The following is a 23,771-nucleotide window of genomic DNA, read 5'->3' on the forward strand; positions in this document are numbered from 1 at the left end:
AGTTGACTCAAGATTTCACAAAAATTTGGTAGAAAGAAATTACACAGAAACTACATATGTTGTGTGTTGTCAATCAATATAAGAAATATATGATTAGTCTAATTACAAACTAGAATTGTTAAAGATTTTGTCTGCCAACTCTATAACCCTGATGATGAGATGTGAAAGCCATGAGCACAGCCACTTCCTCTAAACAAAACCTTTAATCTCCTGATTGAGCAGACATATGATCAAAGGCATTCTAGCCATGACTATCTCATCTACTTTTACTTTATGTCCATTTCTTTTTTTTTTTTTTTTTTTTTTTTTGTAAAATGTTGAGATATAATTTAACAGAAATTTGGTTGTTATTTCTAGCAGGTTGAGCAACTACAGCATCTCCTCACTGCTTCATAAAATTTCACTTATATATACTGGTATGAAACATGCACTAATTCATAGTATCCCAATGTCTACAAAGGAAACTTATTTGTTTTCAAAATCAGTAAAAATGTCTACAAAGGAAACTTATTTGTTTCAAAATCAGTAAAAATGATAGAAACAACCTTTGTTTTTGATTTTCCATCAAAATGACTTCATAAGAATTAAATATTAAATTGCATTGAATTAAGAAGAGGAATCTTTATCTAGTCACTTGGTCTCCTACAAATTTGCCTTCAGTTACATTCTACTATCTTAAAATAAGACACATTGAACAATGTAGATGTAGGTACTTTATGCCCTGCAAGAAAGGTAGAAGATGGGGTTATGGATCTTTAATTGTTTTATAACTTGAATTAGCTTTCTGGGCAACTCAAACAAGAGATATATATGTCTAATCCACTACAGTGATTCTCATCCACTTTATGCATATGAACCCCTTTGATTACTGTTTTACTTGGATCTACCTTCATAGCTATTCAATGTTTTAAAAAATCCTATATTTGTATACTTAAATGTTATAATGAATTGTATACAAAAAGTTGTTAATATATTTTGTGTATTGTAGAAGTACAAACAATTTATTGTGCATAAATTTTACCAAACAAAATCTTATATGTGCCATGGTTAAGAACCACTGAACTACATTATAGCCCACCGATGTATTGGTAGTTACTGAAATGAAACATCTCGTGTTGTTTTTGTGTAGCTCCAGATTAACCCAGACTGAGTTGACCTGTGAGCAAAGGTGTTCCAGTCATAATCAGCCTTTTTTTTATTTTTCTGACAGTAGAGTTAGTGAGGCGGGTGTGGGGGGGGGGCGTTCATGAAAAGTGTTGTGCCATTGATAAGATAGTAAATTGCTAATATTTATCAGTGTTAGAAGGATGAAAACTTGCAAATTTTGTTATGATTTTAATGCAAAATCAGTTTTATTTAGACCACATATTGTGACTGGATGAATGCAAATCTTTTTGTTAAATAATAAATGTTTATTGGACTAAAATACATTGTATTAAATTGTTTCCTTAAAGCTGTATTTTATCTTTCAAACCAACATCCTTAAAGCTGTATTTTATCTTTCAAACCAATATTTATATATTAAGAAATATCACCAGTCTTTTAAGTGAGCTATTATTTACTTCCCAAAATTTCCAAATTCAACCTCTATCAAACTTCCTTATTGTAAATTCAATGCTTCTATCAAACTTCTTTATTTGGGAAAGAGATCTACAAGATTTAACTCTTTTGATACCAACTTATTTGAGATTGTCTGAGATTTTGACACAAAATTGCCCATCTTAGTGCTATTATTCAGCCATATTCCTACTGCTCTATGTCACGCTGGTGAGACCCATATTGGAGTATGGGATTCAAGCCTCTTCTCCTTATTTCCTCAAAGACATACATCATCTCGAAAGAGTCCAGAAGCTGGCTACCCGCATGGTTCTTGGTCTCAGAAGAAAGGCTGAAGACCCTTGACCTTTATTCTCTAGAAAAACGACGACGCCGTGGTGATCTCATTCTCGCTCACAACATCATAAGCAGAAAGTGTAACCTCTCGAAAGAGCTGTTCTTCACTCCTGCTCCAGAGCATGGGCTGCGGGGTCACTCTGAAAAGCTCTATCTATGACGATTTCATCTCAATCGAAGGGGAGGGGCTTTCTCCGTCCAGGTTGCGGATCCGTGGAATATGCTGCTGGACGAGATAGTGAAGATGCCAACAACCGCTCGGTTCAAAGTCTCTCTTGACCAGAAATGGCCTGAACTCTTTGTATGACCACCCTCCCTGTACATAACTCACTGTCCCCCTACATGGCCTTGCTTTTGCTTTTTGAGCCAATAAAAAATTGAATTCAATTCAATTCAAATCGATTTATTATCAAAAAATCTTTCCATTGTGTTCCTAACATCAGCTTAAAAATGTAAAATTCAACTAGATTGCTAAGTTCCTCCAAATTTTTTATTTTCAAATGTAATTGAAAATGCAATCAGTTAAAGAACTCTTTATAACTATCATTTATATCAACATTTTATGACAGAATTATGAAACTAATTAACCAGCCATTTTATCAGAAAGCATATTGCAACTTTATTTTAATTCCTATTCATATCTAGTTGATTTTTGCTTTTTTGTTTTAAGGGTTGAAATTACTTCACTCTTATTTTTTATTGCTCATATGGGTTGGAACAATTTAAAAGTTTGGTTTTCTATTGAATATCCATCTTTGAACTATGTACTGAAGTAGTTATGTATTCTTTGGCACGATCAAACTGCACTACTAATAACAACAATGTCTAGAGTAGAAATATTAGACGGGTCAAGAATCACCACCCAACAACAATTTATTGCTCATTGTAACTCAATTGCTCTTTTACATATTAATGTTTCTTTTTTCTATTCATTAAATTGTTATATTTGGTTATAGTTAGAATAATTTTCTTTTTTTCAGCCATCCATCCCAAACATGGACTTGTCTGGACAGATGGAAAATCTGTTTACTTGGCCAAATTCAAGATCATAAAAAACCAAGTTCAACCTGAAAAGTCCTTTAAGATTAAGGAATTTGAGTAAGTAATTCATTATCTTGTTTATATACATTATAAATTATAATTATATGACTTAAATAAAATAGAGTGATTCTTTTCTTTCTGTGTCAAATACACCTCACTAATGTTATTGATTGATATTGATATTAAAAATTGAAATTTGTAAACAAGACAAACAATGTAGTTCACAATATGGTTCTACATACACGGTGACTGGGAAGGGAATTGGAAGATTAATGAAAAAAATGCTTTCAATCATAGATCAGTTGAATTAGAGTTGCCATGGTGTTAAACAATGGCAACAATAACTGTATATATATCATCATCATCATACATCTGTTGTCCATGTTGGATTGGACGGTTTGACTGGGCAGGCATGCTAGAAGGCTGCACCAGATTCCAGTCTGATTTGGCATGGTTTTCTACAGCTGGATGCCCTTCCTAATGCCAACCATTCCAAGAGTGTAATGGGTGCATTTACATGCTATCAGTACGGGTGCCAATTTGCATGACACTAGTATCTGCCACGACTGCGATTTTGCTCGGTTTGATGGGTCTTCTTCTTAAGCATGACATAATGCCAAAGGTTTTGGTCATTGCCACTATGAGGCCCAACGCTCAAAAGGAACTCAGCCACTTTGCCTCTGTGAGACCCAGAGCTCTATATATACACACACATATATATATATATATATATTATGTATATATGTATTTATCCTCACAGATATAAAACATAAAAGGGAAAATAATGATTAACTATTATGTATAAAGTAGATTATGTAAGCACCAGCTCATAGAAAGCCAAGTTAGTGATTGATCTGAGCTCACCTTACATGCTTTTATTGTGTCTACCCAAAACTTACAGATTGGACTGTGGGAGAAATTGAACATGCCCAGACTACCACACTGCTTCACTTAAAATTAACTGCTGCATGGTAAAAGGTATAACACGGCCTGCAGTCAGATTGAAAAACAACATATTCAAATTTATAGATTTGTGGATTGCACCTATTCATTTGGCTGCCATAGGTTTGCTCAATCAAGCTAACCTGGAGCTATATAACAACAAACCTGTGACCCAATTTTGATTCCACATAGTCAATATTAGATTTTATGTATGTTACCAATTATTTGACTGAATTCCATATTTTTGGCTTTGTTCATATTGAAAGAAAGAAACGAGAAGGTACCTCAAAATAACTGCGCAAAGACACTAGGTAAAAGCCCCACATTACAATCAGAAATAGATATACCTCAGAAGGAAAGAAATACATGTGTGTGGCAGGTGGTGGTGGAAACAATGGTGGCAGGGGTGGTGGTGGTGGCAGCAGTGGCTACTGTTATTATTTATTAACCCCAGGTCAGCCCTGATCATGCAGACCTATAATGAAAGAATTTCCAGCTATGACCACTCTGTATTTTTGTATATGAATATGTCATTTATTTAAGACCAGAATGTTATTTGAAGGAGATATGGATGTTATTTCTAGTAGGTCAAGCAACTACATAAATGCCCTACCATTCACTCATATTCTTTAAAGCATGTTAGGCTACCTAGTGACTATAGGATTTTCTTTTGCTCAACAATACTTAAACTTCACTAGTCATATTATTGCAGCCAGTTATATTATAGGTGTGGTTATGGCAATGTGGTTAAGAAATTTACTTCCCAACCACATGGTTTTGTGTTTAGTCATACTGTGTGGCATCTTGTGCAAGTATTGTCTACTACAGTCCTGGACCAACCAAGGAGATGGAAACTGAAAGTAGCGTTTTGTGTGTGTATATATTTTTATACATACATAGATGTATATAAGTATATAAAAGCTTGCATAAGATACATCAGTTTTGTGTGGTGTATCTGAACGTATGCCTTTGTTTTATCCACAGTCAATCCCCATGGATAAAAATGAGCACAGAATTAAATATTAGTACTGAGACAGTCCTAATCAAGGATATCCCAATCATCCCCTCTTTAGTATTAAGTAACATGTACCCCAAACTTATAATCAAGGGTACTTCAGCTGTGATTATCCAATCTCTTTTCTTAGGCACAAAAACAATGAGAAACGATGAGTTCCTTGGATTACATTATTCTCTGTGTCCTTTTTTTAAAAAAAAACAATATATTGAAGGAGATTTGGTTGCTATTTCTAGTAAGTCAAGCAATATTCTAATAGTGATGTGGTGTATGCATGTTTAAATAACTGATTATGAGTCTGTTATAATACAGTTGCTTTAGTTTCAACACTCAAGCTTAGCTAAAATTCTCTTGTTAAATAAGTGCAACAAAGAAATTCATCAATTCTTCATATAATATCTATGTTCCATGTGAGTATGGGTCAGATGATTTGACAAAATTCAATAGGTCCAAGAACTGCATCATACTCCAGTGTCTGCTTTCTACAGTTGGACACCTTTCTTAATGCCAACCACTTTACAGAATTTACTGTGTGCTTTTTAACATGCCACCAGCACTTGTGAGGTCACCAAAACAGTATGCTGAGGGAAATTTGGCAGCTATTTCTAGCAGGTCAAGTAATACTCTAATAGCAATGCAGTGTATGCATTTTCATGGAGTAAATAAATATAGAGTACAATTATATGATATAATAAAGTGGATTGGCATGAGAGATTATTTTAAAAAATCAATAAATTACTAGACAAATTATACAGTCCATCAGATAAGTACAAAGTTTGGCAACTTGCCTCAGTTATTAACTGTATAGGTTCACAATGGTTTGAAGGTCACTAATACATCCTTGTAATTAAGGTCATGTGTATAAGTAAATTATTTTGTTACTCTGCAAAAAAATATATAAAATAGATGACATGGCTGCATGGTTTGTAACTTTGTAGTTCTGGGTTGAATCCTCCTTGTGTCACACTTTGAGCAAGTGTCATCTAGCATAAACTTAGGTTCACCAATATATTTCCTTCAACAGACTGGAAGGAAACATTGTGCTTCCAGAACTTAGTTTCACATATTTGGCCAGGTCTTCTTGAGAACTATATATCCTGATTCCTTGTGATCTCCTCCATGAAGTTCAAGGTCCTAAGATCAAACTTTACCACTTTGTCCCATGTCCTCCTGTGTCTCCTTCTTCTTCAAAGTCCATCCACCCTAAGTGACTGACACTTCTTTTATACAACTGTCCCCAAACATATGCCTCTCATATCCATACAAGTGCAGTCTTCTTTCTCACACACTAGATCTGATTCCTCATATATGCCCAGTTTTTCTCTCAATGCACTCGTACATTGTCATTCATGTACATTGCCTATTCACTGGAACAATAATTCTCAACTGGGGTCCATATGCCTCTTGAGGGTCCATATAAGATTTTTCTTGTTAAAATTTATCTGCAATAAATTGGTTATACTTCTACGCTACATAAAGTAAGTTGATAATTATTTCTATACAATTCCTAATAATCATCATCATCATCATTTAATGTCTGCTTTCCATGCCAGCATGGGTTGGCCGGTTCAACTGGGGTCCTGGAAGCCAGAAGGCTGCACCAAGCCCAGTCTGATCTGGCAGTGTTTCTACAGCTGGATGCCCTTCCTAACGCCAACCACTCCGTGAGTGTAGTGGGTGCTTTTTACATGCCACCGGCACAGGTGCCAGATGAGGCTGGCAAACGGCCACGATCAGATGGTGCTTTTTACGTGCCACCGGCACAGAGACCAGACGAGGCTGGCAAACGGCCACGGTCGGATGGTGCTTTTTACATGCCACCGGCACAGAAGCCAGTCAGGGCAGCGCTGGCTACAGCCATGTTCGGATGAATATTTAATTATAAAAATATATGATTTTTTTAAACATCAAATGGCTAGGAGGGTCCATCCAAGTAAAATAGAAATCAAAGGGTCCATAGATGAAAAATGGTTGAGAAACACTGCACTGGAACATGCTTGCTTCATTTGTTTCACTACTGCGCTGCTTTGCAAGTTATTTATATATTTAGCCATTACTTATCTCTGGCTCTTAAGTTATTTATTGACCAATTCACATTTTCTTATTTATTCATTGATTTTATTGAAGTGCTGTTTTTTTTTTGTCTTGTTGAAGGCTGTTGATAACAAATAGAGCATTTGATCATAAAACCTGAAATTATTGACAGTCTTTAAGTAACATATAACAGAATGTCATACGAAACATCTAGCAAGTTGCACACCTGTTTGAGTTGCTCATTCAGTTTCTATTCAGTAGGTTATATATTTCCAGCAAAGATTGTTTTGAAAATGTGTTTAAATCAGAAGTATTGTACCTAGCTTAAATATTTTATTTCATAAGAAAAATCATAACCCTTATGAAAATAGTTCCAGTGTTCCCTTGATATATGCTGCTCCTTTGTGAGCTCACAACGCCCTCAAGCATTGTGAGCTCATAAAAGCAGGTTGAGAACCACTGCCTTATCTGTCACAAATTACAAACTTTGTTAGCAACAAGTTTCAACTCTGTTATTATTAACACACTACTAACTTGATCAAACAGAAATTCTGTGGTTGTTGCCAATCATCAATTATTGTTTCTGAAATCTTTTACAAGATTCTTGTTGAGAAACCATATGTTGAAACAGATGTTGTTATAGTTTTACTTCACCTGTGCAAAAATTGATTGGTTTTTTTTTAATGGATTGAGTTGTAGATATTTTGTGAAACTATATTTCATGTTTTAATTACATTAAAATTACTTTTATAAGGAATCTATTTGCAACTGTCTAAAGTAGGTTGGCATCTAAGAAATTAAGTAACTTTGTGTGTATGTGTGTGTGCACGCACGTGCATGCATACATCACCCTCTGAAAACCCTTTAGTTGTGAGGAAATATATTCAGTTTGCCAACACAGTTGTGTTGTGTATATATGTGTTAGTATAATATGTGTGTATGTATACAGATATGTGTATGTATGTCTGTATATGTGTGTATGTAGCTATGTGTGTATTGATATATATATATATGTATGTATGTATGTATGTGTGTGTGTATACACACACATGCACGCACACAAACTCTGAAACTGACTGAAATTAACTGTTTGACTTTACAAAATCTATTTTAGTTTTGTAAACTGTGTACAATGGAGTTCAAAAAGCGACTCTGGGACATGTTACCTGAGTGTCTCACACAAAGATGGCATTTGTATATGGAAGGTAGAAGGAGAGGCACCAAACTTGGAGTTGAAACAAATTCGTAAAATATACATCGAAGCTCTGCCTCAAGGTAAGTTTTATGTCAAGTGATATTTTATATAGTCAGGGATATCAAGAAACAGACATGTGTTCAGAGGCATTCCAGCCATGACAATACCATCTGATGGACAAGACCTTTTACAGTCTATTGTCCTTGTTTTTGTTTTTTTTTCTTTATGTATGAACTTTCAGGTTAAAGTGTTTGCAGAAAATAGTTTGTAACACATTCTGCTATTCTGGAATTATCTAATTCTCAAAAACTTAACTCTGTTTAGCTCTTTGGATGGTTTGACAGAGCTGGCAAGGCAAAGGATTGCACCAAAATCCATTGTCTCTTTTGGCATAGTGAAGGTAGTTCAGCAGTAAAGACCCCCTTCGGTCATGAATGACCATGGGATTGCACCTAGAAAGTTACCCTCCTAGACACAAGTCCGGGCAAGGTTGTTTATGGAAGACCAGCAGTCGCCCATGCATACCAGCCTCCACTCTCCACGCCACCAGTGTTATCCAAGGGAAAGACAAAGGTCGATACAGCTTGGCACCTGTGACGTCGCAACTCATTTCTACAGCTGAGTGAACTGGAGCAACGTGAAATAAAGTGCTTTGCTCAAGAACATGGTCTTTTTACTGAAAGGTTCACCTATGGCCACTGACTTCCAACTGGGTTAGTTAGTTACACTAGTTTCTTCTTCCTTCCTCTCACTCATAATCTGAGAGGTGGTCCTGCAAAGGTCATGTGCTTTACTCTTTGTTCAGTTAATATACTGAATGAGTGGGTGTAAAAAATATCGAATTAACCATTTTGATACCAACCCACCTGAGACTACCCCTCATTCTTCGATACAAACTTCTTGTTTTAAAATGATCATGCTAGCATGGAAAGCAGACGTTAAACGATGATGATGATTTAAAACCTTGCATCAGAATTTCTTCTTAATTCATCTTTTTATCTTTTACTTGTTTCAGCCTTGCTGGAGCACTGCCTTTATTTGAACAAATCAAAACCCAGTACCTATTTTTTTTAAATCTAGTACTTATTCTATCAGTCTCTTTTGTCAAACCACTAAGTTACAGAAACAAACCAACGCTAGTTGTTAAGTTGTAGTGTGGTGACAGACGCAAATACATATGCACACAGGCATGAAAATCTTCTTTCAGTTTGTCTACCAAATCCACTTAGAAAGTATTTGGTCAGCCCAGGACTATAGAAGACACTTGCCCAAGGTGCTGTGCAGTGGGAATGAAACCCAGAACCACATGGTTGGGAAGCATGCTTCTTAATGACACAGTGTTAACATATTTAGCATATAATGAACATCAAAAATGTATTTAGAAATACTTGCATTTGACAAGAGCCTTAATAAAAATCAAATTGCTTTTACCCAGATAGCCTGGTTTCAATTCTCAGTAGAGGAACATTAATACCTTTTTAGGTGCAGGTTAAGGTGCATTGTGGTTAAGAAGCTCACTTTGCAACCACAAGGTTTGGGGTTCAGTCCCACTGCAAAGCACTTTGAGCATATGTCTTCTATTTTAGCCCCGGATTAACGAATGCCTTGTAAGTGAATTTGTACAGAAAGTTTGTGGCAGTCCATTTCATGTGTAGACATATATTTGTGTCTGCGTGCCTGTCGGCTCTCACCACTTGACAACTGGTTTGTTTATGTCCCCATAACTTAGTTGTTTCAGTAGAAAAGACCCGATGAAAGAAATACGAGATTTTAAAAAGTATTGGATGTTATTTGTTTGACTAAACCCTTTAAAGCAGTACCACACCATAGCCATAATCTAATGATGGAAAGAAGTAAAAGACAAACAAATTGTTTCCTTCTATTCTGAGGCCTAGTAACTTTATGTGCTAATCTTTACTGTTCAACATTTAGACCATAATATTTTATATGAACCAAAAAAAGAAAATATTTTGGCCAACTATTTAGTCCAACTACACACACACACACACATCATGGATGCTTCTACACTTAACTAAGTTACAATCACCTTCACAAGATTATATGATGGTACAATTTTCTCATGGTTGTTGCAGTAGGGCTCTAAAACGGCAATTTTAGAGTGAAGTGTTAGTCAATGATATTGACCTCATTACTTAATTTTATCAACCCCCAAAAGGACTTAAACTCAGAACATAAAGAGCCTGAGGAAGTGCCCTAAGCATTTCATTCGACACGCTGGTGATTCTGCCAACTCTCCACTTTATAATGATAAATAACCACTGCTTCTACTATTTAATAAGAGCTTGTTTGTTGAATTAATAACTCCTGGTAGCAACATATTTGTTGTAGGCTGGTTTCATCCTACTTGTGAGGACAATGGGTTCTTTTTTACTCAACCATGACAGTACTATCTCTTTCAATAGAGAGAGGAGGAAGAATGAATTGGAAATTAATATTCATTCTTCCACCATCACTCCAGAAATAGGAACAGAAGAGATAACCTGTTATTGTTGCTGTTCAACCCCGGGTCAGTTCTGGTCTAGCAGCAGGCCTATGATCAAAATTATTCTAATCATTACCATCCTCTCTGTTTGTTTCAGCCATAGTGTATCCCTGATTACAATATCTAATGCGTCTCCTTTTTTTTTTCCTAAGATACTTCTATGTTGTCTGAGGGAGATTTGGTTGCTGTTTCTAACAGTTTAAACAATACCCTTATTGGCTTGAATCAACAGTCATAACTAATGACTACTCTAATTTTGTAACAGACTTTCTGCGACATTATTGTATGGGTTATCTTACATTAATTTGTTTTACTGTTGTTATATACCTGTATTGGTCAAGTGTCTTCTGCTGTAACCCCAAACCAACCAAGGCCTTGTAGGTGGATTTGGTAGGCAGAAACCGAAAGAAGCCTGTTGTGTATATTTATATATATATATATACACACACACACACACACACACACACACACACAGGTATAGATAGATAGATAGACAGATAGATAGATGTGCATGAATGTGTGTCTTTCTATATATCTCCCACCACTGCTTGATGACCAGTGTTTGTTTATGTCCATGTAACTTAGCAGTTCAGCAAAAGAGACCAATATATTAAGTACTGGATTTAAAAATGATAAATACTAGAGTAAATTCATTCAACGAAAGACTCTTCAAAGCAGTGCCCCAGCATGGCCACACTAATGATTGAAACAAATAAAAGGTAATTGTTTTAGTTACCCCAATTGCGAGCAGACACTGACACCCTCTTGGCCTTCCCACCCTTTAACCCATCAGAATATCGAGGGCATGACAACTATGAAGAAAGAGGACTGCTGCCAGCATGAGGCTGGTACATACTTCTCAGCTGAGTAAACTGAAGCAGTGTGAAAATAAAGCACCTTCCTCAACGTTACAATATACTACCTGATCCATAAGACAATTTTTCCTACACTTTAATGAGTCTGCCATTCCAGTGCCCTAGCTGAATGTATATCTATCATCATCATCATTTAACATCCATTTTCCATGCCGGTATGGGTTGGATGGTTTGACAGAGCTGGCAAGGCAAAGGATTGCACCAAAATCCATTGTCTCTTTTGGCATGGTTTTTACAGCATCAGCATCAGTCTGTACTTGATCCAGAACTGCAGCTCTTTTAAAGAGACAAGCTTCAGAAAGACATCTCTCACAAATGATACCCACACCTGTTCACCATTATCATTTAGAAATCTTTGCAGTTATTTCCATGATAGAGCATGCTTGCATATCATTAGACATGGCTCTCCTATGTTCCAGTCAGTTTCTCATAATTTCCATCTTTGACAGTAATGGCTCAAGGACCAAAACATACAGAAGAGATACAGAAGGAATCCTTGACGGACTGGCCATGTGATTATAGGTGGATAACTACCACTGAATGGCTACCTCTATACATTGTAGCAATCACAACTATTTCTGAAACTATCTGCACTTATGAGAGCTGTTATATAGTGATAGTCAACTTTGTCAAAAGCTTATACTGATCAAGTTAGCAGAATCCCACCAAATCTAGATTTAGCTCCACATGCCCAGTGATCTATAAGACAGAGATGCACAGGCTTCTTCTCTAGAAGACAATTGCCCGAAGTACCATGCAGTGGGACTGAGCCCAGAAGAATATGGTTGGGTTTGATATATTCAACTAAGACACTCTTGAAAGTAATGCCTCTGCATAGCTGCAGTAAAAGACTATTAACTATTAGTGTGAGAAATAGAAAAATATTAAAAAGAAAAACATTACAGAAAAATCACACAATATTCCCAGCTGAATAAGCAACCAGTATTTCTATTTCAAGGTTAAAATAGTCAACCTGTAGAAAGTAGTTCTAAGAAAATTAGGAAGCAATTACTTTGATATCATATAAGACTATTCAGTACAAATATATACATGCACATATAAATAGATTTATAGCCACTTGCAAGGACACAAACTCACACACAGAAATTTGTGCTTCAAAATCTGAGTAAAATATTCACATTTGTAACAATAATTAGTACACTTTATTATGTTAGCAAATATTTCAGAGTTAACAAGATCACTTGACCTGCAGTAAACAGCAGCCAAATCTCCTTCAAAATACACCCAACTATTTTATTTTTAAAAATATACATAGGCACAAGTATGGCTGTGTGATAAGAAGTATTCATAAGTAAAAAAGATGAGTAAAAATATGCTCTGGGAATACACATTTGTTATCTTTCTTACTTCTTTTTGTATAAGTTCTTCATATATCTATCCTTATACACACACATGCACATGCACACACACATATATATATAGATAGATAAAATTTTATCTTATTCCACTTTTGGATGGAACTTCTCTCCCTCAAACATTTCCTACATACACTTATGCCTTTTTTTCATTGGTAATGCTTTTCTCTGTATGTGTGTGTGTGTGTATATATATATATATATATATATATATATATATTATGTGAAATAGAAAGATGAATAATCTTGTAGTAGATTAATCAAAAGTTTAACCGATACCTTAGTAGCAAAAATCACAGCAGTAAACAGCACGGTTGGAGGTACAACCATCTGGCGTTGCAACCGTGCGTTGGTGCGGATAATTGAAATTAAAACATTATTGGTGAATTGAAGAAATGGAGCTGAACGCAGATTGAACAGAAATCGTTTTATTTCATTCTACACGTGTTTCGAAAGGCACAAATTACCAAAATCCGATTGAATAATGGGACCATATTGTGTCTTTCTCTTCAGGAAGAAAAAAGGAAATCCGTTGGAGAAACAAAAACAGAACAGAGGCGGAGCAAAAACAAATCGAACTATGCTCCTAAGAGCCCATGGCGAAACTGTTTATCAGTGTATGTTGAGAACCGGTGGCTGAAGAATTCAACGGGTCAGGCATCGGTCAATCATGTGGGTGAGGGTGTATAGATGTTCTTTGTGACCGAGAATAAAGTTCTGACTATTTAAGGAATATTGGATGTTTTATAAGGGGCGAGAAAAAATCTACTTCGAGACGTGTGTGTGTGTATACTGTTCTATATATGTGTGTGTTGGCGTAGGGGTAGAAAACATTTTTTGTGTACGTGTGTGCGTTTGATCGTTCGGCTGTCAGTGGCTACTGCCGTGAGAACCGTTGGGTGGCAGAAAGAAAAAAAAATATATATATATATATTATGTTTTATGTGTGTGTGTGTTCATCTAAGCCTGCCTTATCAAGGAAACCCCCCGCTGTGAAAAAACCAAGCCCCGTTTGTCCCACAGGAGTAATTCCCCTTGCAGTGGTTAATCGTAGATATCTTAAAGGCTATTTCAGAATTTGTTACCAAGGGCTATGGGTGCCGGTATTATTTATAAACGCTATTTAAAAGCCAGATAAGTGTAACGCCGCCAATGGGGGCATCGAAAAGCCGACTGTAAGAGCCCGTTTACCATCCGGCCTCTGGCAAACAAAATATGGAAGAGTTCGGAGACACAAAGGTTGCACTGTCTTCTGCCCCTATCAAATGGGAGGGCCACCGACAAAATTGACCATTCCAGCCTATAGCTTAACTGAAGGATACAAACTTAAGCTATAGGCTGGAATGGTCAATTTTGTCGGTGGCCCTCCCATTTGATAGGGGCAGAAGACAGTGCAACCTTTGTGTCTCCGAACTCTTCCATATTTTGTTTGCCAGAGGCCGGATGGTAAACGGGCTCTTACAGTCGGCTTTTCGATGCCCCCATTGGCGGCGTTACACTTATCTGGCTTTTAAATAGCGTTTATAAATAATACCGGCACCCATAGCCCTTGGTAACAAATTCTGAAATAGCCTTTAAGATATCTACAATTAACCACTGCAAGGGGAATTACTCCTGTGGGACAAACGGGGCTTGGTTTTTTCACAGCGGGGGGTTTCCTTGACAAGGCAGGCTTAGATGAACACACACACACACATAAAACATAATATATATATATTTTTTTTTTTTCTTTCTGCCACCCAACGGTTCTCACGGCAGTAGCCACTGACAGCCGAACGATCAAACGCACACACGTACACAAAAAATGTTTTCTACCCCTACGCCAACACACACATATATAGAACAGTATACACACACACACGTCTCTAAGTAGATTTTTTCTCGCCCCTTATAAAACATCCAATATTCCTTAAATAGTCAGAACTTTATTCTCGGTCACAAAGAACATCTATACACCCTCACCCACATGATTGACCGATGCCTGACCCGTTGAATTCTTCAGCCACCGGTTCTCAACATACACTGATAAACAGTTTCGCCATGGGCTCTTAGGAGCATAGTTCGATTTGTTTTTGCTCCGCCTCTGTTCTGTTTTTGTTTCTCCAACGGATTTCCTTTTTTCTTCCTGAAGAGAAAGACACAATATGGTCCCATTATTCAATCGGATTTTGGTAATTTGTGCCTTTCGAAACACGTGTAGAATGAAATAAAACGATTTCTGTTCAATCTGCGTTCAGCTCCATTTCTTCAATTCACCAATATATATATATATATATATATATATATATACACACACACACACACAATGGCAGCCATAATATAAGGGTCAGTAAGAATAAGTCTATTGAAAAAATAGTTATAGAAGATTTACAACACATTGAGACTAGATATTTTACACACATTTAGATATATCTAATATTTATCTTTCGTGAAAATTTCAAATGAATGGAATAAATATTTCGTAAGTTATGAAGAAATAAACAAACAATCTTCCAAATTGCAGTGGCGAAAAGTTAAGGGTCATTTAGAAAAAATGAATTACTAACCGAGGTATTTGTTGTTTAGAAGACCATTAATGGGCTAACAGTTACTTCTTATGATCTTACATTACTGGAACATTCAACTGCCGACATGGCAGTTTGTGAGAGACAACCAGTGTCCTGTGATGAAAAACAAAGGATTGTGTTCCTTCACCAAGAGGGCAAGTCAAATTCTATGATAGCAACTGCTGTAGGAATGTCTAGAGGTGTTGTGCAATGAATTGTAGCTTGTTTTAAGTCATCAGGATCAACAGATGCTAAACCTGAAATTGGTAGACTTCGTAAAACTTCACCAAGAACGGATCGTATTATGGTTAGAATGTCACTGAAGGATAGGTTTAAGAGTGCTGCTGAAATATCCCATGAGCTTAGCTCCACTTCTGATGTCAACGTATCATGCAAAACAGTTTCTTGGAGGTTATGATGTTCTGGGTTGCTTGCTCGGACACTAGCAAAGAAACCTCTGACCTCCAAGAAGAGTCGAAGAGCCCGTCTTTGTTTTGCTTATGAACATGTCATTTGGACAGAAGAACAGTGGTCACAGGTGCATTTTAGCAATGAGTCAAAGTTTAATGTGATTGGTGCTGATGGCAGGATGTATGTCCAACAAAGAAGTGGCAAAAGGTTATCTCATGCATGTGAAGGAGAGTGAAATATGGAGGAGGCAGTGTAATAGTATGGAGAGTGATCTCTGCTGCTAGTCCTGGTCCACTTATTCGCCTACAAGGGACTGTCAATGCTGAAATCTACAAGCAAATTCTTAGACAGCATGCCCTTCAACATCTCTAATCCTCATCAGTTCAACCGCCTATCTTCATGCAGGACAATGCTCTCTGTAACACTGCAAAGAGAGTCAAAGGTTTTTTGAGTGATGAAGGGGTTGATCTCATGGACTGGCCACCTCAAAGTTCCAATCTCAACCCTATAGAAAACGTTTGGAAGATTATTAGAGCTGGGGTGCAAAGAGGAAATCCAAAAAACCAAGATGAACTCTGCTAATTACTGAAAAGCGAATGGAGCAATATTACTCCATAGTTTTACAAGAAATTAATTCAGTCCTGTGGTAAGAGGTGTCTGGTCATTGATAGTAAAGGGATGTTCACAAAATATTAATAGTAAGAGTTTCCTTTTTATTTTTGTTCCATTTTTCATTGTTTTTCTAAGTGACCATTAACTTTTGGCCATTGCAGTTTGGAAGATTATTTGTTTATTTCCTCATAACTTACAAAATATCTAGTCTCAACATTTTAGCTATAATAAATATTTCAATATATTTTTTCTTATTGACCCTTATATTATGGCCACTACTGTATATATAAATGTGTTTTCCCAAATAAAATTGCACTTCATGTTTGTAGGTCTGATAAAAGTATAGGATGATACACAAGCATTCAACTATGAGTGCATTACACCTTATAGCTGAAACAGCTGTAAGCTAATGAAGTTCATGGTACAATTTCTTACTACTGCTTTGTTCTGAAGCATATGTATATTGAGTTCTAACACTAGATCATTAGTATTGCTATGCCTAAGCAATCTCTCCCTCTCTCTTCTTTTCTCTCTCTCTCTTGCTGGGTAATCATGTACCTCCTCTTAAAGCAAGACACCTATTTCTGCCTCTATATTTCTCTGTCACACTATAACATTTCACCATCTGACATCAGATCACCTCCTCCAATGCTCCCTCCAATATAGCAAGACACCTGTTTCTGCCCCTCTCTCTCTCTCTCTCTCTCTCTCTCTCTCTCTCTCTCTCTTTCTCTCTCTGTTACACTCTAACCTTTCATCTTCTAACACAAGTTCCCCTCCTCAAATGCCCCTGCTCCTCTCAAAATTCTTTGTCTTGTGAGTTACTTGGTGAACCTGCCAGTGCTGGTACCACATAAAAAGCATTCAGTCCACACTGTAAATATCAGCCATCCTATGGCTGTCTAATTCTCTCTCTCATTAGACTACATTGTCTAATGCATCCTTGTTTAATGGTAGGGTGTGATTTGAGTGTAATTTGACTGCTATTTCTAGTAGACTATTATTATTAAGCTCCAGATCAGCTCTGAATAAACTGACCTTTGATCAAAAGACATTCCAGACATGACTATGCTATTTTTTATTTCCAGTTACAGTGTATCCTGAATTCCATTATCTAATGTGTCCTTTTTCATTTAAGATAGTAAGGTATGATTTGAGGGAGATATGGCTGCTACTTCTAGCAGATTGAGAACCAACCACTTTGTGGCTTCCTCATTGATTTCAACAAGTTTATTAACCATGTAGAGATCCCTTATTAGCTTGTTGTTAGCTAAGGGCATATGCTAGTAGCAGTGGAGGTGATTGTGTGTGTATTTATACTTACACCAGTGCTTTATTGTATATGTTATACGAATATATAACAATTATACTGACTCAATATATGTGTATTCTAGGCTCACTTCTGCTCTTTTCACTCACCTAACACTGCTAATTGAAATTAATGACTGCCTATAGATATCACTTTCTTTTTTTCTCTTTGGCTAGTAGCTTCTTTTTCTTATTTTACATCTCCAAACAATCTCTTGTTAAATTACTATCAAATCGTAGAAGTGGTGGTTATTATTATTATTATTATTATTATTATTATTATTATAGTGAAGGCAGCAAGCTGGCAGAATCATTAGGATGCCAGGCTAAATGCTTAGCAGCATTTCATCCATCTTCACGTTCTGAGTTCAAAAATACCAGTTGAGACTTACCCCCTTCCCTGGAATTGCTAGCCTCGTGCCAAAATTTGAAATCTTTATTATTACAACGGTAATGAGGAAGAGGATGGCTACAAGCTGGCAGGATCATTAGAACACCAGACAAATTATTAAGCGACACTTAGTCCATCTTTACATTCTGAGTTCAAATTCTGCCACGGTTGACTTTACTTTTCATCCTTTCAGGGTTGATAAGTTCAACACGGGTTGATTTAATCAACTAACTCCTTTTCCACAAAAATTTCAGGCCTTGTACTAATAGTACAAAGGATTATTATTATAAGGTAGTGAGCTGACAAAATCATTAGTGCATCGGACAAATTGCTTTGTAGCAGTTCTTTGGGCTTTTTACCTTCTGAGTTCAAATTCCATCAAGGTTGATTTTGCTATTTCATCACCAATCAGACACTGGGATCAATGTAATTGACTAGCATTCACTCCTAAAATTTCAGGCTTTGAGTCACTGTAGTAGAAAGAATGATTAATGTTATGACTACTATTTACATTGTTGTATGAGCAGTTTCAAGCCTCACCCAGTGACATCAAATAACACTAAGCTGGATGTTTTACTATAGGTGTTATTTATGATTAGTAATGTTATATTGTAAGGGAAGGAGACCAGAATCTGAGAACAAAGATTCTGTTAAATTCATAATACTAGATCACTACTCATTGCTATACTGCCAGTTAAAGATATTTGTTAATCATGCACATAACTTCTTAAATTGTTCAAAGTGAAAGACTTTTTTTTAAAGTCTGTGTTGTGTTGTCTGTATGTTAAAAGACATAAAGAAAAAACACACAAACAAGCAAAAAAATAACTATATGTATTATATATATATATATATATATAATATATATATATATATATATATATATATATAGGCTTTTTTTGTTTTTGAAGTGTGTTGTGTTGACAGACTTGTACTAAAATTTTTGTTTTTAATCAACATTTGTTAGCTACTAAGGTGACAATACTGCCTATTTATCTATCTTTCACACATTCTCTCTCTCTCTCTCTCTCTCTCTCTCTCTCTCTATCTATCTATCTATCTATCTATCTATCTATCTATCTATCTATCTATCTCAACAACATTTTCTTCTCTTCTTCCCTCACTCTACACAGATGTTGTAGACAGACAGACGCAAATCAACTTCTCTTTTACAATATTAGATTTCAGTTTTGAAAGAGTTTTAAGAGAATCATATATTTTCAGGTTGACAATATTTTTCTTAGGATGTGAGCAGTACCCATGAGAACAATCTTTTGTAGTTTAGATACTGTTGGGTTTCCTTGGGTTTAGCCTTAGTGTTTAAGAACTCTGTTGGTATTAACCCCAAAGCTCTGATGATCACAGGTACAGTTGTTCTTAGATATCACGTTTTTAAGACCTCTATTTGAAGACTCTTGAATTTACTTGACTTTTAAAGTTTTTTACAGAATTATTATTATTATTGCTGTTATTACTATTATTATTATTATTATATTATTATTATTATTATTATAGTGAAGGCAGCAAGCTGGCAGAATCATTAGGATGCCAGGCTAAATGCTTAGCAGCATTTCATCCATCTTCACGTTCTGAGTTCAAAAATACCAGTTGAGACTTACCCCCTTCCCTGGAATTGCTAGCCTCGTGCCAAAATTTGAAATCTTTATTATTACAACGGTAATGAGGAAGAGGATGGCTACAAGCTGGCAGGATCATTAGAACACCAGACAAATTATTAAGCGACACTTAGTCCATCTTTACATTCTGAGTTCAAATTCTGCCACGGTTGACTTTACTTTTCATCCTTTCAGGGTTGATAAGTTCAACACGGGTTGATTTAATCAACTAACTCCTTTTCCACAAAAATTTCAGGCCTTGTACTAATAGTACAAAGGATTATTATTATAAGGTAGTGAGCTGACAAAATCATTAGTGCATCGGACAAATTGCTTTGTAGCAGTTCTTTGGGCTTTTTACCTTCTGAGTTCAAATTCCATCAAGGTTGATTTTGCTATTTCATCACCAATCAGACACTGGGATCAATGTAATTGACTAGCATTCACTCCTAAAATTTCAGGCTTTGAGTCACTGTAGTAGAAAGAATGATTAATGTTATGACTACTATTTACATTGTTGTATGAGCAGTTTCAAGCCTCACCCAGTGACATCAAATAACACTAAGCTGGATGTTTTACTATAGGTGTTATTTATGATTAGTAATGTTATATTGTAAGGGAAGGAGACCAGAATCTGAGAACAAAGATTCTGTTAAATTCATAATACTAGATCACTACTCATTGCTATACTGCCAGTTAAAGATATTTGTTAATCATGCACATAACTTCATGCACATAACTTCTTAAATTGTTCAAAGTGAAAGACTTTTTTTTAAAGTCTGTGTTGTGTTGTCTGTATGTTAAAAGACATAAAGAAAAAACACACAAACAAGCAAAAAAATAACTATATGTATTATATATAATATATATATATATATATTATATATATATATATATATATATATAGGCTTTTTTTGTTTTTGAAGTGTGTTGTGTTGACAGACTTGTACTAAAATTTTTGTTTTAATCAACATTTGTTAGCTACTAAGGTGACAATACTGCCTATTTATCTATCTTTCACACATTCTCTCTCTCTCTCTCTCTCTCTCTCTCTCTATCTATCTATCTATCTATCTATCTATCTATCTATCTATCTATCTCAACAACATTTTCTTCTCTTCTTCCCTCACTCTACACAGATGTTGTAGACAGACAGACGCAAATCAACTTCTCTTTTACAATATTAGATTTCAGTTTTGAAAGAGTTTTAAGAGAATCATATATTTTCAGGTTGACAATATTTTTCTTAGGATGTGAGCAGTACCCATGAGAACAATCTTTTGTAGTTTAGATACTGTTGGGTTTCCTTGGGTTTAGCCTTAGTGTTTAAGAACTCTGTTTGGTATTAACCCCAAAGCTCTGATGATCACAGGTACAGTTGTTCTTAGATATCACGTTTTTAAGACCTCTATTTGAAGACTCTTGAATTTACTTGACTTTTAAAGTTTTTTACAGAATTATTATTATTATTGCTGTTATTACTATTATTATTATTATTATTATTATATTTTACTTCTCAGAGCTCTCGATCTTACTTGCTTTGGTTCATTCTGTGAGAGCAGGCAGCAACCTGTTGTCAGAGGTCTCACAGTGTCTCTTTCCATAGATTATAAGACTTGGAACTTGGACAGGTGGTGAGCTAGCAGACTTGTTAGCACACCAGACAAAATGCTTCACAGCATTTCATCGTCTTTATGTTCAGAGTTAAAATTCCACTGACATCAGCTTTGTCTTTCATCCTTTCAGAATCAATAAATTAAGTACCAGTCAAGTAGCAGGGTCAGTGTAATTGACTAGCCCCCCTCCCTGCCAAAATTTCAGGCCTTGTACCTGTGGTAGAAAGAATTATCATTATGGCTGCAAGCTGGCAGAATCAAGTGACAGTATACACTTTAAACATGCATATGTATATATAGTTAATCCAAACATGAACAAAGAGAAAACACAACAACGCGAGGATGTGGAATAAGTATAGTGTTATCAAACGCTCAGGAAAGGAAAGAAAGAAGGCGGATTTCACGTTTCGAGTGGAGCTCTTCATCAGAAAGATAGAAAAAAAAAATAAAATCCAAAGAAGGGAAGACGGAGAAAGAAAATCGGCAACGATACACACGCGATCACATATATGTATCATCATCATCGTTTAACATCCACTTTCCATGCTGGAATGGGTTGGACAGTTTGACTGAGGACTAGCAAGCCAATAGGCTGCACCAGGCTCCAATCTGATTTGGCAAAGTTTCTACAACTGGATGCTTTTTCCATACCACCAGCATGGAAGCCAGTTGGGGCACTGGCAAGAAAGTCTCAAGAAGAAAACTACCACTTCGTACCAATCAACAAAACCCACTGATATAGAATGACTAGATTAAGAGGCTTCTTCAGCTATATCCCACAACATGCAGATACATGTTGAGAGTAGGCCATTGCACTTGAGCCATGTTCACCACTGTCACCCACCTTTCAATAAATTTATAAGAGAACAGCATCTCTCTCTCTATCTCAGCTTCCTCTCTAAGTGGCACTTTAGGTTGCTTATGAGGGTTTCTCCAGAAAGAAAAGTGTCTGTCCTCACTTTTTTAGATCAGGAGTCACCTACAACAAAGCTATAGACCAGTACCAGACTATGGATCATTTGGTACCAAATGAAAGTATAAATTTTTCAGTTTTATTTCTATTTTATTGACTATTGCTGTCTGCAGGTTGTTTTTGTATTATATATGTAATATATATGTATAATATATGTAATAATTAAATCATATACTATGTACTTTATTGTATTTTGTTATGCACAAGATCCCCCACCAATCCATGGTGCAAAAAAGGTTAAGACTGCTGTTTTAGATTGTGTCCACCATACAGCTTCTTTTGCCATAGTGACAAGTCAGGAACACTGACTATTATTCTTGATCAAAGGAAAGCAGTGGGGTAATTTTCACAATGGACTCGGCCAATAGGCAGATCTCATTGATCTGGCACACAGCAACAGCTGTTCAACATAACTCTGCAAGTCAGTATTACTTGAACAGTGAATGAAGTCATGCAAAAATGGTTTTGATGTTATCTAAATATGCTAATACAGCTTTCCTGCATCCCAATTCAGAATTCCTCTCAACATCTTATGAGTCAGTACATAGAGAAGTGAAAGAAGGCATCCATAATAATCCAAGCATGTGATTTGAAACAGTTCCAGTTAGTGGCTATTTAGTCTAACCACTGGTCAAATGCTGTTGTACAGTGATGAAGCAATCCAGCCTCTTAAAACAGGATCAAAACTGGCTGCACAGAGGACAGGTACTAACTAGCAATAGTCAACCTTATCAAAAGCTTTCGATTGATCTAAATTCATCAGAGCCCTACTGAAGTCAGGTTTGTTACGCACCCTCTTTACAATGGAAAATATTATCTTGATTGGAAACAGCTGAAAGAGCATTAGAGTGTAGAAAATCTGCCTGAAAACAAATTTGTCTGACTCCTGCAAGCATAGACATGGACACTAAAATAAAGATGATGACATAGTTGCAACTCCTGACAGAAGTGTAACTTTTTTTTTTTTCCTAATGTGAGCTCAGAATGCACAGAACCAGAACAGATAGTACTAGGCATCCCATCCAGCAATCTGCCAATTCTGCCACTCTGGACTGGTACTTTTCTTATAGATGGAAAGGTAGAGTTGACATTGACAGGATTTGAACTTGTAGCATGGAGAGTCAGAGCAAATACTACTACAAGGCATTCTATCCAACGCTAATGACTCTGCCAGTTCACCACCTTACATAGCTAAATACAAGGTATACAATCTCCCACTCTACCTATTCTCACAATCCACTGTAATAGTAACAATAATAATGATGATGAAAGTAATAAAAACAAAACAATGAAATAGATTGTATGTTTGCATGTATGTATACATGTATATTTGTGTGAGAGAAAGAGAATGCAACCTAGTGTATAATATGTTATATATAGTTATATATTACATCTAGCCATGATTAAGGTATGTGCTCTGTAAC

General features: G+C 36.0%; 1 protein-coding gene across 2 annotated transcripts in view; it reads left to right on the forward strand.

Moving 5' to 3' along the window:
* LOC115209800 (WD repeat and coiled-coil-containing protein) overlaps window positions 1-23,771 on the forward strand; it is a 99,734-nt gene that overhangs the window by 26,993 nt on the left and 48,970 nt on the right. For both annotated transcript variants that reach the window (XM_029778348.2, XM_036501204.1), the window contains exons 2-3: window positions 2,874-2,991; window positions 8,040-8,200. In XM_029778348.2, the coding sequence (XP_029634208.1) occupies window positions 2,874-2,991; window positions 8,040-8,200 (279 nt within the window). The remainder of the gene's footprint in view (window positions 1-2,873; window positions 2,992-8,039; window positions 8,201-23,771) is intronic.

This window comes from Octopus sinensis, linkage group LG3, assembly GCF_006345805.1.
Source record: "Octopus sinensis linkage group LG3, ASM634580v1, whole genome shotgun sequence".
Classification (NCBI taxonomy): domain Eukaryota; kingdom Metazoa; phylum Mollusca; class Cephalopoda; order Octopoda; family Octopodidae; genus Octopus; species Octopus sinensis.